This window comes from Bos taurus, chromosome 28 (genome assembly GCF_002263795.3).
Source record: "Bos taurus isolate L1 Dominette 01449 registration number 42190680 breed Hereford chromosome 28, ARS-UCD2.0, whole genome shotgun sequence".
Classification (NCBI taxonomy): domain Eukaryota; kingdom Metazoa; phylum Chordata; class Mammalia; order Artiodactyla; family Bovidae; genus Bos; species Bos taurus.
Window position 1 is genome coordinate 5,275,595 of NC_037355.1, and position 15,544 is coordinate 5,291,138.

General features: G+C 43.2%; 1 protein-coding gene and 1 non-coding gene across 10 annotated transcripts in view; one reads left to right on the forward strand and one right to left on the reverse strand.

Annotated features, from left to right (window-relative positions):
* SIPA1L2 (signal induced proliferation associated 1 like 2) overlaps positions 1-15,544 on the reverse strand; it is a 246,583-nt gene that overhangs the window by 56,729 nt on the left and 174,310 nt on the right. For all 9 annotated transcript variants that reach the window (XM_010820432.3, XM_024986711.2, XM_005226228.5 and 6 more), the window contains 3 exons: positions 15,247-15,404; positions 11,366-11,942; positions 7,123-7,397 (listed from right to left, as the gene is read on the reverse strand). In XM_010820432.3, coding sequence (XP_010818734.2) covers positions 7,123-7,397; positions 11,366-11,942; positions 15,247-15,404 — 1,010 coding nt within the window. The remainder of the gene's footprint in view (positions 1-7,122; positions 7,398-11,365; positions 11,943-15,246; positions 15,405-15,544) is intronic.
* MIR2285AT-2 (microRNA mir-2285at-2) lies at positions 10,003-10,060 on the forward strand. The gene has a single exon (NR_162237.1). It is a non-coding gene; the product is annotated as a microRNA mir-2285at-2 (primary transcript).

Here is a 15,544-nt window from a genome sequence, read left to right on the forward strand (position 1 = left end):
AAATCTCATGAAGTCTTCCAACATATTGCAATGCAGTCCTTTACTTCTGATCCACACTTCCCTTGTACGGCACTTGGCAGGTTTCCACCTACACTACACCATTTCAATTTCACAGAAATGTCTGCAGTGGTACAAAGGACATCTACAATTTGCAGAAGGCTCACAGACTTGGAAAGGTGAGACAGCTTTCACCCTAGAACACGGAAGCTGACTCCTAGCTCAGCACTCTTTCCAACACACTCACCCGTCTCCTTCAGAAACTATCAAAGGACATTTAATGAGCCCACTAGGAGCTGAAAGATTCTCTTTGGCAACAAAGGCAGATAGATCCCCTCAAACAAAATATCTGCTTCTTTTACATTATGCACTTTGTCAAAGAGACCTTATAGCCTGAGGGATTGAAGTAATCACCGATATTTTCATCATTTTAATGTCTGTTATGCTAATAGCCTGCTAATAGCTAAAAGACTCTTTCCAAATTATCCAACAAGGTGACAGGGATAATTGGTGCTCATTCACTCGAATCACAAACTCCTTCTGTTGCATAAAAAAATCAAACGCTTCCAATAGGGAGATAACCACACAGTGTAACTGACTGTAAAGGTAAGGGCAGTGTCACATCTGAAATAGGTAGGCACTTGATGAAATATTAATTCACTTTTCTTTAATTTATAGATAGAAACAGAGAGACCCTGAGACTACAGTAAAAGAGATCCAGAAACCTACTTGACCAAGCCCTCTGAATAAGGTCTTTGAATTGACAAGGTACGTGTCTATTACACAGGAAGTGAGGCTGGCTCGTACTAAGTCATCAGCTTCCTGTGTTTCGTTCTCACCAGACATGGGGTGGAGTGTGTCTTCACCCACTGCACCCCAGACCAAACACAGCATTCAACATAAAACAGGGCCAGTGGGAATTTGCTGTATGATGCAGGGAGCTCAAATCTGGTGCTCTGGGACAAACTAGAGGGATGGGATGAGGTGGGAGGTGGGAGGGAGGTTCAAAAGGGAGATGACTTTTGAACCTGATTCATGTTGATGTAAGGCAGAAACCAACACAATATTATAAAGTAATTACCTTCCAATTAAAAATAAATACATTTTTTAAAATATTAAAAAAAAAGGGGGGGCCAAAAAGTTCTTCATGAAGCCAACCATTTCCTTTTTTTTTTTTCCTCCTGAGAAAGCTTCCTGAGGAAAAGCATTCTATTCCAAAGTTCAACAGAAGACTCAATAGCTACATAACACCTGGTTTCTGACACATAAATTTCCCTGAGAGACTGTATTCACTGGCTGTTCATCACCATTGCCCAGCGTCACTGGACAGCGATCAGGACAAAATATAAACGGGAAGTATTTTATTTATTTTTGGCCGCACTGTGGCATTCAGGATCTTAGTCTCTCAATCAGGGCTCAAACCCACGTCCCCTGCATTGGGAGTGTGGAGTCTTAACCAATGGGCCACCAGGGAGGTCCCGGAAGTACTACAGAATGCCACAAGATGAAAAGGAGCCCAAGAATGCAAAGGTTATGTCTGTTCTTTCCATGTTTAATAGCCCTGGACAAGCTGGTTCAGAGTGACGGAATGAATGACTAGTACATAACCTACCTTATATTCGTTCTATAATCCAGTGTTCTTACTCCTAGGAGGGAGAAGATAATCTAAACGTTGTATCAGAGGACGCAGAGGACACGGAATAGTGACTGCGCTTCAGCTTACTGTGAGAACCTTAAGTTTCATACTTTTTTTTTAACAGTTCACATTACAATTCATTATTGAAATGAATATTCTATATTCATTATAGTCACATTCTCATAGACTCATCAGAGTCTATGAGACAATATCAGGTAGAACTGGTTTTACTTATCCAAACAAATACAAGGAACCCTAATCTAAACCCTCGCTCTAATCCAGATTTCAACTCACCACCTATCTATCTATCTATCATCTCTTTCTGTCTCCCTATCTACCTATAGTCAATGTTTCTACCTTCTATTATTCATCTATTTATACCTACCTATCAATTGCTAACCTGACAAAATTGAGTTTTCTTCTCCATTTCTATTTCTATGCCCCACTCTGTGTACTTCCGGGAGTTGAATGGTCAAGGTCCTGGCGGCTATGGCTTCAATTGTACAGAATGATCCGAGAACAAGAATTTAGATTCGTGACAACATGAGATAATTCCCACTGTTTTGCATTATATAGAAAAATACGTCTTGCACAGTATGTCAATGAAGTATGAAAAATCACACAAAACAGATGCACCACAGCATGGAATTTCATTTCCATTTTTATTGGACATATTTACTAAATCACTCACATTGTATCACAACTCATGCATAATTCTGATGAGCTGTTATTTCCTTTATATCAGCCTTTTAAGTTGATGCACCTTCCTTAAAGTGACATTGATAGAATGTCAGTCACCTCTGAAGGCTAGGGACTGAGGCCATGCCCTGCCTTTCAGAAAACCAAGAAATGCTTAATTAAGCGTCTTGGAAACTCTTCTTCATTTTTGCCACAGAGACTGTCTGCTTGGGAAAAGCCCTCACTCCCTTGCAAACCTCATTTCCATTTGAAGAGCACTAGTCCCTAACTGCTCCTGGCCACTCATTCCCAATCGCTATGAAGCCTCTCCCAGATCCAGTCGCAGCAGGAGATCAGCTAATAAGCATTCCCAGAGGGAACCTTTCTGCTCCATGCCTGCTGGAACTCCACAAGGAAAATAAAATTGGGCTCTGCCTTCCTTTCAAGCCTGGGGACAGCTGAGTTATCATCACCCCGAGGCTTGAGAAAAGGACTTCAAAATGTGGGATGCCTTTTGATTCCACATAAATACTTTCCCAACTAAAGACTTCATTTAATCCAGCAGCTTCTGAGTCATAAGCAAATACCTTCTGACCTACAGACGACTAGGAGCGAGTCTATTAAATGACAGGCCTCTCCCACTCCTGACAGAAGCAGATGGGCTCCGGGGAGAATTTCTTCTCCTTGATATTGTGCAGGGAAAAAAAAAAAAAAAAAGCTGACAAATGGCAAAAATTAACTGAAGCATTTTTCACTCTATTATTCATGATGTTTATAAAGGCTGAAATATCTTGCAACTCCTGAACTTGGCCATTTTAGTAGTCCTTATGGCTCTTACACTAAAGACAACTTAAAAGGAAAAATTACACACACATCCATTTAAATTAATATTTTCATTTGGCCATTTCACTGACAAGTAAGAGCCGATTCGTGAAAGATGGCGCCTTTTTCCACGCCACAAATCAAAAGAGTAGTTTTACCTAAAGGGCCATCTTTATATACTTTGCTGCAGGAATAAAGGTACTAAGCGATATTTCATTTAAGAGGTTTGTACTTTATCAACAAGGATCTACTGTACAGCACAAGGAACTCTACTCTGTAGAGATCTGTAATAACCTAAACGGGAAAAGAATCTGGATATATGTATATGGGTAACTGAATCACTTAGCTGTACACTTGAAACTTAACACAACATTGTATTTAATACATCAACTATGATCCAATATAAAATAAAAACTAAATTTAAAAAAGGTTTGCACTTTAATTTTCAAAATGAGTGAAGTGTTGCTCATTTCTCCTTCTATACCCTCCTCCACAGTGTCATTAATAAAATCTAATAGCACAGAAGGCTGATGGTGCTCAGCTGTGCTGTGCTTACTTGCTTACTTACAGTTGCGTCTGACTCTTTGCAACCCCATGGACTGTAACCTGCCAGGCTCCTGTCCTGGGGATTCTCCAGGCAAGTATACTGGAGTGGGCTGCCATGCCCTCCTCCAGGGGATCTTTTCAACACAGGGATCGAACTCAGGTCTCCCACATTGCGTGCAGATTCTTTACCTTCTGAGCCACCAGGGAAGCCCAGACTTGCTTAGGGTGGGGATGAAATGTAAGACATTTCATATTCAGCATGCATGTGTACATGCTCAGTCACTTTAGTCATGTCTGACTCTTTGTGAGCCTATGGACAGTAGCCTGCCAGGTTCCCCTGTCTATGGAATTCTCCAGGCAAGAATACTGGAGTGTGCCGCCATGCCCTTTTCCAGGGGATCTTCCCAACCCAGGGATCGAACTGCATCTTATGTGTTCCCTGCATTTCAGGTGGATTCTTTACCACTACTGCCACCTGGGAAGCCCTCATACTCAGCAAGAGAGTCTAAAGCAAAGGGTTGTCACTTCAAGGATAATTTCCAGTGACGTAAGGCTGCCAGATCATGATGAGTCCTTTTATCAGGGTGTCCAGGGAGCTGCTGGCACAGAACATGAATCCAAAACTAACAACAATGTAGATCTGCAAATTTACGGATTCAAATTCACAGAAAATTGGAGGCCTGAACCGCAAGCATCTTAAATGATACATGCTAGGCTTAAAAGCTTCCTGACTTGTGGAAATGTGGATGATAGGTGGACCACTTCTGGAGAGTCACTACCAGGTAAACAGCTTATTCTCATCCTGGCTAAGGTTAAAAATATAGAAGATAGCTATTTCAGATTAATCAGGAGAAAAATTTGTATCTTCAGGGAATAACACTAAGGAGATTCTGAGGAGACAAAAGCAAAATCTCTAAATATCTTGAACAGTTTCAGTAAGAGAATTTACATTTAAAACAAAGAAAGAATTATGTGCAGACCAAAGCAGATAACAAGTCCTTGGATAGAAAAATAGCAGGCAGAACTTTTAAGTGGTAGCTTTTGTTTATTTGCTTTAGCTGAAAAACAATTTGGTATTACTTAAGAAATTCTACTTTTCTAAATCATATGTTTTAAATACCAAATATAATGATAACTCTAACGTTTTTATTAACGATATCTCTTGAAAGCTTAAAAGAAATGTCTTACTGAGTAACATCAGACCAAAACTAAACATAGGAGAAAAATGTTTTGCTTTTTTTTAATTTGGGGAGAACATGGTAACAGTTATATCAAATTCAACAGAAGTAATCAACCTTGAAGACAGCACAAAATTTGATTCTCACCACAAAATTTATAAATCTATACCTCCAGTCAATGAAGAAAAAAATCTTACCATGTGGTAAAATTTCTAATAAGTGGCTTATAATTTACTTATAATAAATAAAATCTATTAAAAAACTTTCACTTACAAATATTTTAGCTTCAAAGATTAAAGGATTTGCTTTCTGTTATGTCCAAGTCTTGTTTTTAGGAAAGTAATTTTTGTATCTGATTTCCTTGTACTCATACCCCTAGGAGTGATTCACAGGATTCTTGGGGAGTAAATGAATTTAATGGGACAGAATCTGGCAAGGCAACAAGAAATAACTTTGTTATTTCCTGTGACATGTGGCTGCTACTCTCAAAAATTTCAGCTCATTAACTTTTACTCTATAACCTTACTAGGCAGATATAGGAAATCAGACCGTAGAAAGTTAAGCAGGGAGCAAAAGGTAAGATAACCAACAGAAACACAGTTTTGTAAAATTCTGTACATTAACCAGAGAGGAAGGTGGTTTACCACTGGTGTATTTTCTAAAAAAAGATCATGGTTTAGAGCTGGTGTATCCCCAGGTAGCTCAGTGGTAAAGAATCAGCCTCCCAATGAAGGGGACTCGAGTTCGGTCCCTGGGGTGGGAAGACCCCCTGGGGTAGGAAATGGCAACCCACTTCAGTATTCCTGCCTGGAAAACTCCATGAGGTAGGCTACACTCCAGGGGGTCACAGAGTCAGACATGACGGAGCATACAGGCACACACACCATCCAATCAATATGGCAGCCACAAGCCAGATGTGGCTAACACAGTCTTAGTTCATTTATTAAAATAAAAACTCCATTTTCTCAGCTGCGTTAGCCACATTTCAAGCTACCCATGTGGCTAGTGGCTACTATTTAGACAGTACAGATGTAGAACATGTCCTCAGAGAAAGTGCTATTCGATGGTGCTGATTTGGAGGTTGGGAGAAAGGAAATGGACAGAGTACAGACAGGGACCTCGGTTACCACAGAAACAAGACCAGGGAGTGGACATAGTCATTCTGCTATCTTTGAGTAAGAATTTCTTTTACAGCATGAAAAAATTCAAATGACTATCCTAAAGGTTTAGTCTTTTGTGTGTTTGTTTCTCACTAAATGTGTGGGGTTTTGACTATGCCAGAGGTGCAGATTGCTTTACATATTATCACCTTCTTTAACTTTCATCAACAGTAAGAAGTAGGCAATATAATAATCCCACCTTACAGACATTAAGTGAGGCTTAGAGAGAGCAAGACCCTGATGCTGGGAAAGACTGAGGGCAGGAGGAGAAGGGCACAACAGAGGATGAGATATTTGGAGGGCATCACTGACTTGATGGACATGAGTTTGAGTAAATTCCAAGAGATAGTGAAGGATAAGGAAGCCTGGCATGCGTGCTGCAATCCATGGGGTTGCAAAGAGTCAGACACGGTTGAGGGACTGAAAATAAGAACTGGCAGGTGACAAAGTCACATAGCTAGTGCCTGGCCTGGATTTCAAGCATGCCGATCCCTCCTAAGCCAGAGCTCTGCGGGGACCAGTAGGACCTCCACTTGAGATGGAGGCAGAGAAAGGATGCTCCAGATGCCACTATTCATACTACCTACCGTACAGGTGGGCCACAGCCAGGTGGGTGGCTTGTTCCTTCTCCTTTTGGCCTAGTACCCCTCTGATGTTGAGCCTGAGAACTTTCTATTTACAATGCCACAGTATCCTTTTCTAATTCCACTCTTGTTCCTATTCCTCACACCCATCCATCTCTGAGCTTGCCAAGTCCAGTCACTTCTTCTATGTTTCCCATGATAGCTTATGAGAAAGCCCTGAACCAGTTCAACCAGAATGGAGTGATCACCAAACAGTGTATCTGATTTCCCAGTATTCCATCACACATGCAAGTAAATATTCCGAACCCAATGGCTTCAGTGTACCAAAGGAGAGCTTAGAAAATGAGAGTGTATCATTTATTATATACTAATGATTTTTTAATAGATCTTTTAAGTTGTGCTAATGATGGATGTCCGAACAACTTCGGTGGAAGATGCATATGACCTTGTATTCTGAGGGTCTTACAGGACAGCACCTGCCGTAGAGGCCAAGGAGGAGCGCTCATGCACGAGAGCCTTACCTCCGAGGCGAGCCGTCATCATGGGGCTGGATGATGACCACCTTCACAGTCACCGAGGTCCGGAGAAGGTCGATCATCTGCTCATGGGTCAGCGTGGCCACGGCCACCTTGCAGATCTCCACGAGGCGGCTACCCTGGCGAAGGCCGGCCTTCCACGCAAAACCAAAAGGTTCCACGTCTGCCACAATTCCCTCGAAGTTCACGTGGAAGCCCAGCTGGCCCAGTCCGTTCCTCCTCAGGGTCATTTCCACCGTCTCGCAGCCTCTGGTCACGATCTAAGGGGGAAGGGGACGATGAGAGGCAGGGCTACGGGAGGCACCAAGGCCCTGCCCTCCAGCTACCCCAGCGACAAGAAAACAAGGCAGGGACACCGTTCAACCCAAACTTTATCGTAATTATCCTTGGCATCCGCCGCAGAGAAAATAACACAAGTAAAATGATGGTTTCATTCTTCAAAGCCAAATCGGATACAGGTGTCCTGCTTTTTCCTAGAAGCCAATGATCCAGAGCCTGAGAGCTTAAGATGGGCTCTAAAAACTTTCCCCTCCCCTTGCTATGTCACCTGACTTGGTGCTCAAGCATCTAAATTCCATTGTTTCAAAGAGACTGAAGCAACTGAAAAAACATGAAGCCTGTCACTCATCAAAGCAATAAAGCCCACTAGGCAATTATTATTATTATTATTATTGGCCCAACTGTGCAGCTTGCAGGATCCTACTTCTCAACCAAGGGTCGAACCCAGGACCCCAGCAGTCATAGCACCAAGTCCTAACCACTAGATGCCAGGAAATTCCCTATTAGACAATGTAATTCAACTTATAAAATGGCCCAGTGGTGCATCAGCTATGAAAAACAGTATGGCAGTTCCTCAAAAATATAAAATAGAATTACCATGTGACTCAGCAATTCTACTTTTGGGTATATACCCAAAAGAATTGAAAGTAGGGTCTCAAAGAGGTATGTATACACACATGTTCTTAGCAGTGTTATTTACAATAATCAAAATGTGGAAGTAACTCAAGTGCCTATGGATGGAAGAATGGATACACAAAGTGTGGCATATACAAACAATGAAAGAAAAATGGCCCCATGCCTTTCCAAGCTAACACTTAGTGACCTGCCCCCGAGGATGGGCAGCAGCAGGAAGTCCAAAGGTTAAGAAACCGGAAGTGTCCTCTGTAGCAACCTGTGGACATCCTATTCTAAACCCTGGGACCCCTCTCCTGGGACTGCCTGCCCGCGCTTGCCTGGGTGGTGAGGACCATCCAGATCAAACGTGGGCCAGCCAGCCAGCCTCCTCACTGTCTCCAGACGAGGGCAGCATGCAGAAAGGCCCTCCTGCAGGAAGCATCTCACTAGGTACACTAAAGCACCAGCAATTCGTTAGCGCCACCCTCAGAAGTTCCTACTGAGAATAGCCCACGTGAACGGGAAGAGAAACACGGGGTCACTGAAGATATAATTTGATGACATATTGTCATTGTTGTTTAGCTGCTAAGTCGTGTTGGACTATTTGCGACCCCACAGACTGTAGCCCGCCAGGCTCCTTTGTCCGTAGGACTTCCCAGGCAAGAATACTGCAGTAGGTAGCCATTTCCTTCTCCAGGGGATCTTCCCAACCGGATCTAATTTGTGTCCCTTGGATTGGCAGGTGGATTCCTCACCACTGAGCCACCAAAGGAGCTCTTTGGTGACCATGGCATCACTTACTTGTGGGTACTTTAAAACCAGGAGGTATCATACCCGTATCCTCCAAAGCACAGAGCTCATGTGTGAAGTTTCAGTTTTAAAAATAAATTCTCCGTGAAACGTGCTCTGAATACACAGATTCCTATTTAATAAGACCTATGACTGTATACACAGCTGTGGGGCCCAGACTGGTGCAGTGTCTCGCCCGCGTGGCTGACGTTGCCACGGTTACCACCCCAGTGCTCACACTGCCAATCAGTTTCTCGTAGGTGCAGGGACAGTCTGGGGCTTAGGAAAATGGGGAAAGGGATTGCTGGTCTTAGTGGTGAAGTTTTGAAAGACTGAAGTTTCCAAAGTTTTGAACTGAACTAATTCAAAATTGTTGAACAAGTACTTTTGTAATCTATACAACATGAATACATTTTTCTTTCACTTCTTTTTTTCAGCTTTGTTTCAACTAAGCTCGCTGACCAAAAGACCACAGAGGACATGTGCCTGGCCTTCTTTACAATAGGAACATAATTCTCAGTTGAAATTTAACATCCATATATCAGATTGAGGAGTGAACCGTCAAGCTTTTCCTGAGTCCCACATGTTCTGTCTCTTCCTCTTATTTCTTCCAACCACCCGTCACATCCCCTACTTTTTGCAGTTTCTTTCTCCCTTCTGTTCCTTGCTCGTTAACATTTACAAAGGCTGAAGGATCATGCTCTCCACTGACTTGGAGTTCCTCACATAATTACATGATCAATAATCACATGGTGGCCTCCTACCTCTGCACCTGGGACTGGCTACATAATTTGTGAAATCTGGTACAAAATAAAAATGTATGGCCCCTTAGACAAAACTTTCTGAGTTTCAAGATGGCAACACCAGAGCATTCAACCAAGCCTGGGCTCTTCAGAAAGTGACCGCCCTGCTTGTCCCTTTAGGCAGGAGTTCTCATGTCCCACCTGTGTCTTTACCTGCATAATAGGCACTTCTGTTTTCACCACTAGAAAATGCAGAGTTCAGCATCTGTCCAACAGTGCCCCTTCCCAACCTCTCTACTATGACAGCCTCATCCTCTTCCTTTCCACTTCTACTTCTCCTGCCTGGCACCAGCCTTAAGCCCCCAGTGGTCTTTGGGTTGGTTTATTTCTACCATCTCCCGTTATAAGTCATCCTAGATACAGCATATTGGACTGGCCAAAAAGTTCATTCAGGTTTTTCTGCTCTATCTAATGGAAAAACCCGAAGGAACTTTTTGGTTAACTCAATATTTCCTCAAATATATTCCAGCTATCAGGCAGCTTAGTCACACAGTCACTTTTCTAGAAAGATGGTAGAATGGGGTCCTTGGAATAGTGAATGTATCAGACCCTTTGGGACATGCATTTTTGCTGGTTGGTGAAGGGACATGTGTTTGTGTTGTATTTTCCAGAGCACAGATTATAATGACTCAGTGGGTCTCTGAAAAAGAAGTACTTCCAGGATTACCGAAAGCACGTGTCCTGAGACTCACCAGATAACTCAATTCTCCAGATACATAATCTGATCACACACTTAATCATCCCCAAATCACATCGTGGTTTGTGCACATATGCCCTCAATACTGCTGAACACTCTGAGGCCCTTCCTGTAAAGAGTGCCTGCAAATAACAACATTATTTCTCCAAAGCCAGCAGACACTGCCTTGATTGCATTGTCTCTTCTATGTGGTCTGGAATAACAAAAGATTTATATGTGGTGGCAGGAAAGGGGGGAAGGAAATGGGTATAATTTCTCCTTTTTCTCATGATCCATAACTGACTAAATCTTTTCTAATGAATCAAATACACATCCCCTTGGGGGAAAATTTACACATGAAAAATTCTTTTGTCAAATCATATTTTGTTCATTTGATTTATTCTTACAATTTTATTGTATATACTCAAACTAAAATGTGTATCTTCCCTTGTTATACTAAGACTTATAAATACAACTGCTAAATACCATGGGCATCACTGAAGGGTTTTGCTTTGTACCACAAATAACAATCTCTTTCATGACTTTTTCTTTTAAATCTTTCTAACTTACTAGGTAATTCTATAAAACCTCTGCAAGAAACTGGCTGCAAGATTAATAACATATTTAACCTGGGAGACTAAACAGAAATACTGCATAAAAACGCACAGAGTTGAAGGGGCAAATACGATTACACTGACCATCAATATGGTCAACGGTGATTCTGTGCCTATTAACCTCCTCCTGGTAAGGTGCTGTCATGCAAGTCTCTACAAACACACACAACGTCTAGTCAATTCTTCTGTCCCTCCTTCAACCACTATAAAAATAAGTCCCAATGTTCCCTTTGGAAAGCTGGCTTCACTTTTCATTTCTAATCAATTGTTAATGGATGCTTCTCCACCATTCATGGCTTCAGTAACCGCTCACAAGGACTAAAATCAGTTCTACCCATGAGGAAAAGTATTTCATTCCCCAGGTAACACATCTGGGGTGGAACTTCCACAGCAGAAGCTATGAATATGAAGTTGAAGGCCTAAGCGGGGGGGGAAACAAAACCTGTACTTACGCCCAGGCGCTGGACAATCTCCCTGACGTCTTCAGCACAGCTGTCCACTGAGGACAGAAGGATGCATTCTCCTCGTTCATAAAACACCTTGATACTCATTAACCCAGATGTCCACCCAATGACATCCCTGCAGGAACAGTTAAAGACCACGTTCTTGGAATCCTTCTCGATCAGCATTATGAACTCATTGGAAACCCCAAGGAGACACTCGATGTCCGCGGACTGGCCAAAGTCTCTCGCCACGACGTGCCACATGATGGCCCCCACACTGAACAGGTGGGCATCCTTCCTGGGCTTCACCTTCTCCTTCTTCTTGGCGCCCAGAGTGATGAAGCTGAATTTCGCGGAGGTATCCACGGTGGCAGTCGTGACAAAGTTCTCCGCCAGGTCCTTCAAGTACTCCTGCCTGGTCCGAGTGGCCATCGCTCGAAACTTCTCCGATTTGTGGGCTGCGTTTTCTGCGTTGATGACTTTCGCTAAAAGGAAGTCCCGAAATACTGCTGACTTGGGGAAAGTGACACCTTTGGGAATTGGTGGACCAAATGGTGGCACATCTTTTGACCTAGAAACTCCAACGCTGAGGGAGGAAAAGGAGAAACAAGTTGAATTGCGATGCCATAATAGTTACCTTAAGAAATGTAACTGCAGAGCACACTTCCAACTGAAGCTGTCTACTTCACTGCCTCTTCTTTTCCATGCCTCTGGATATCAAGTGTTTGTTTTTAAGCAAAACTTTCAAATTTAGTTGGTGCAGGGAAGGGAAGTTACAGGCTGAGTAGCCTCCCTTCAAAATTTGTATGCTGAGGTCCAAAACCCCAGTAACTGGGAAAGTGGCTGTGTTTGGAGACTGGGTCTTTTCTTTGAAGAGATAGTTAAGTCAATGAAATCATGAAAGTGGGCCCTAATCCAGTCTAACAAGTGTCCTTATAAAGTGAAACATGAACACACAGAAAGGTAACCAGAGATGCAGACACACAGAACAGAGACCACGTGAATACACAGCAGGAAGATGCCCATCCTCAAGGTGAGAGAGAGGCCTCAGGGGGCACCAAACCTGTCAACACCATGATCTTGGACTTCCAGCCTCCAGAACTGTGAGAAATCAATGTCTGCCGTATCAACTACCAGTTCTTTGGTTTGCACCGTGACTGTGCGAGCTAAGGCAGGGGCGATGGATGTGGAGCCAGGTTGGCGCTCTTTCGATTCCGTGGCTAGTCACCACTGAGAGGCAGTGACCCTCCAACAGCTGACAGTGAGATCTGCCCTGCTGGCGAGCTACTGGGCACAGGGACCATCCCTACAGAGCCAACGTTTTTGAATGGCCCTTTTTTTTCAAGGAAATGCTCACTTGATCACATTTTGGAAGCCTAAATGAAGATTTTATGGAAACGGAAGTTTTACGATATTTCAAACACAGAGTGATAGCAATCATTTTAATATGGCAAAACCAATAATGCTCCCTTGTATCAGACAGAAGCTTTCACTGTCTCAAATCTGTTTTGGAATAAGAGTGAATTAATAAATTAGCAGATGAAAGGCTGGAGTGAGTGAATGAATGAACCCTCCAATATCTACTCCCCAACTACTGAGCAGCTTCTGCAGACCGAGAATGAGAACCAATCCCACATCTGCCCAGACTGATATTTTCTGTGTCGAGATAAATAAAGGAAGTCATCTATGCTTCACTTTCTTCACTGTAGAAAATCCTGGAAGAAGTGAGTTAAGAAATGAAAACAGGTGTGAAATCTTCTGGGATGTAGCTGGTGGGACTCTAAATAGATCATAGTTCCCAGGGATCTCCCACCTTTGCTGTAACCTGCACACCCTTTAACAGAGTTAATTGTTTCTGGGAAAATGAGCTATAAGCCAGAAGACAGTCTGGGCGGGGCCTCAGCTAGTGTGAAAGGACAGGGAAGGACTGTCTGTCTTTGGGACAGATAAGCAAACTCCGTCACGTGTGTGTATGCTCAGTCATGTTCGACTCTGTGCGACCCCAAGGACTGTAGCCCACCAGGCTCCTCTGTCCATGGATTTTCCAGGCAAGAATACTGGAGTGGGTTGCCATTTCCTCCTCCAGGGGATCTTCCCGACCCAGGGATCGAACCCACGTCTCCTGCATTGGCAGGCAGGTTCTTTACCACTGAGCCACATGGGAAGCCCATGAATGTTTATGAGGCACTTTTAAAACCTTGAAGCACTCTGCTGCTTTACACTTGAACCTCATTAGTAAATGATAACTTAGCAATAACATGTGGTTTCTCAAAAGGCAATGACCCTGTCTTTGAACCATTTGTATACACTGTCTTTTACCACAGAAAACATAATGCAAGCCGCTTTGTTTATAAGCAAGATCTATATCAAAGGCATCCCTCCCAGTAATCTCATTAAACCCAGAAAGCTCTAAAGAAATAAAAATGAAAAGGTATTACTTATCTTTTAAGATTTTTTTTGTGCTAATCAACCACCTCATGATAGAAGAATAAACTAAAAATAGAAAGTAATTAAAAATACCCAATTTGACCTAAAAATAGCAGCAGATAAAATAACACCAAATACAAGAACGCCCTAGGCTCATGTTTCCAATCCATTAGGGAAGTTCATTTAAGATGATTCTTCATAATTACCATTCATGGGGGAGATCCCAGAAGAATAAGCCAAATGAGCATGTTTGCACTAACGTTATTGGATTTAGGCATATCGTCCCTGGTGGCTCAGACGGTAAAGAATCCATCTGCAGTGCAGGAGACATAGGTTCAATCCCTGGGTTGGGAAGATCCCCTAGAGGAGAGCCTGGCTTCCCACTCCAGTATTCTTGCCTAGAGAATCCCCAAGGACAGAGGAGCCTGGCGGGCTACAGTCCACGGGGTCACAAAGAATTGGACATGTCTGAGCAACTAAGCACATATCCTTTATACAGGCTAGATGTCTTTTCTTTCAAATATCACTTTTTTAAATAAAAGTCGTTCTGAACATTCATTCTTCTTAACTACACACTGAAGTCAATACTGTTATCCTTAGTTTTCAGAGAAGGAATTGAAGGCCCCCCAAAGTAAGGACTTCCTTGGTGGCTCAGATGGCAAAGAACCTGCCTGCAATGCAGGAGACCTGGGTTCGATCCCTGGGTTGGGAAGATGCCCTGGAGAAGAAAATGGCAACCCACTCCAGTATTCTTGCCTGGAGATTCCCGTGGACAGAGGAGCCTGGTGGGCTATACAGTCCATGGGGTCACACGACTGAGCAACTAACACACAAAAATAAGCCAAGCTGTAGACACGGCAGGAGACCTGGACCTCACTCAGGTCAGGGAACCGCTCTTTCAACAACACCCCACTAGACAGTCGCCTCATGACAGCTGCTGCCTGAAGAAGAGCAGGGGTGGAGGAAAGGCAGGCCCTGCCAGCCTGTCCTGGGATTCTTGGGTACCTGGCTGGCCTTTTGAGAGCACCAAAGCATCAGACGCCCGTCTTGAGAGCCCCACAAGTGTGAGTGTCTCCAAGACCTTGGACAAGAAGAGATACTGGGCCATCACCATATGTTTCTTTCAGGGAAGCACTGATGTGGCCGCATCATCCACCTCTGGGGCTGCCATCAACCAAGCGCTGGCGCTGGCAGGGCTGGATGATGTCCTGAAGGCTGAGGAAAGGCATCACCTACACTCATGAACTGCTAGGAATTGCACTGTTTCAAAATGGGAAGAAGGCAATTACTCCTTACAGAAAGTACCTGAATGATGACCATGGGAAATGTAATTAGGGAGAAAAAACAAATCAAAGTATAATTAGGGGCTGAGAAAGAATAATTGGAAAACAAAGATATTTTGGGAAAGGAGGACCTGTTGGAACAACTCTGGGAGCACGGAGCGCCAGGGGCGGCCGACTCACCTGTAGCACACATTTTCCGTACATGGATTATGCACTTTGACGATGACGAAGACGTGTTGAAAGTGGGACCGGATGCTTTTTGGAGTAAAAGGAAGTGCTCCAGGCTCTTGGAAGACAATGGTCACGATGTCATTTCCTATATGCCTTTTCCTCAGGAGCTGCAGTCAGGGAAGTGAACACACACACACACAGTTACAGACAAGGTTTTCTGTAAAAACAAGATATGTAAATATATACAGTGCATTCAGCTTTCAATTTCAAGGAGTTTGTTTTAGAGAAGCAGAGCTGTTCTTAGGAA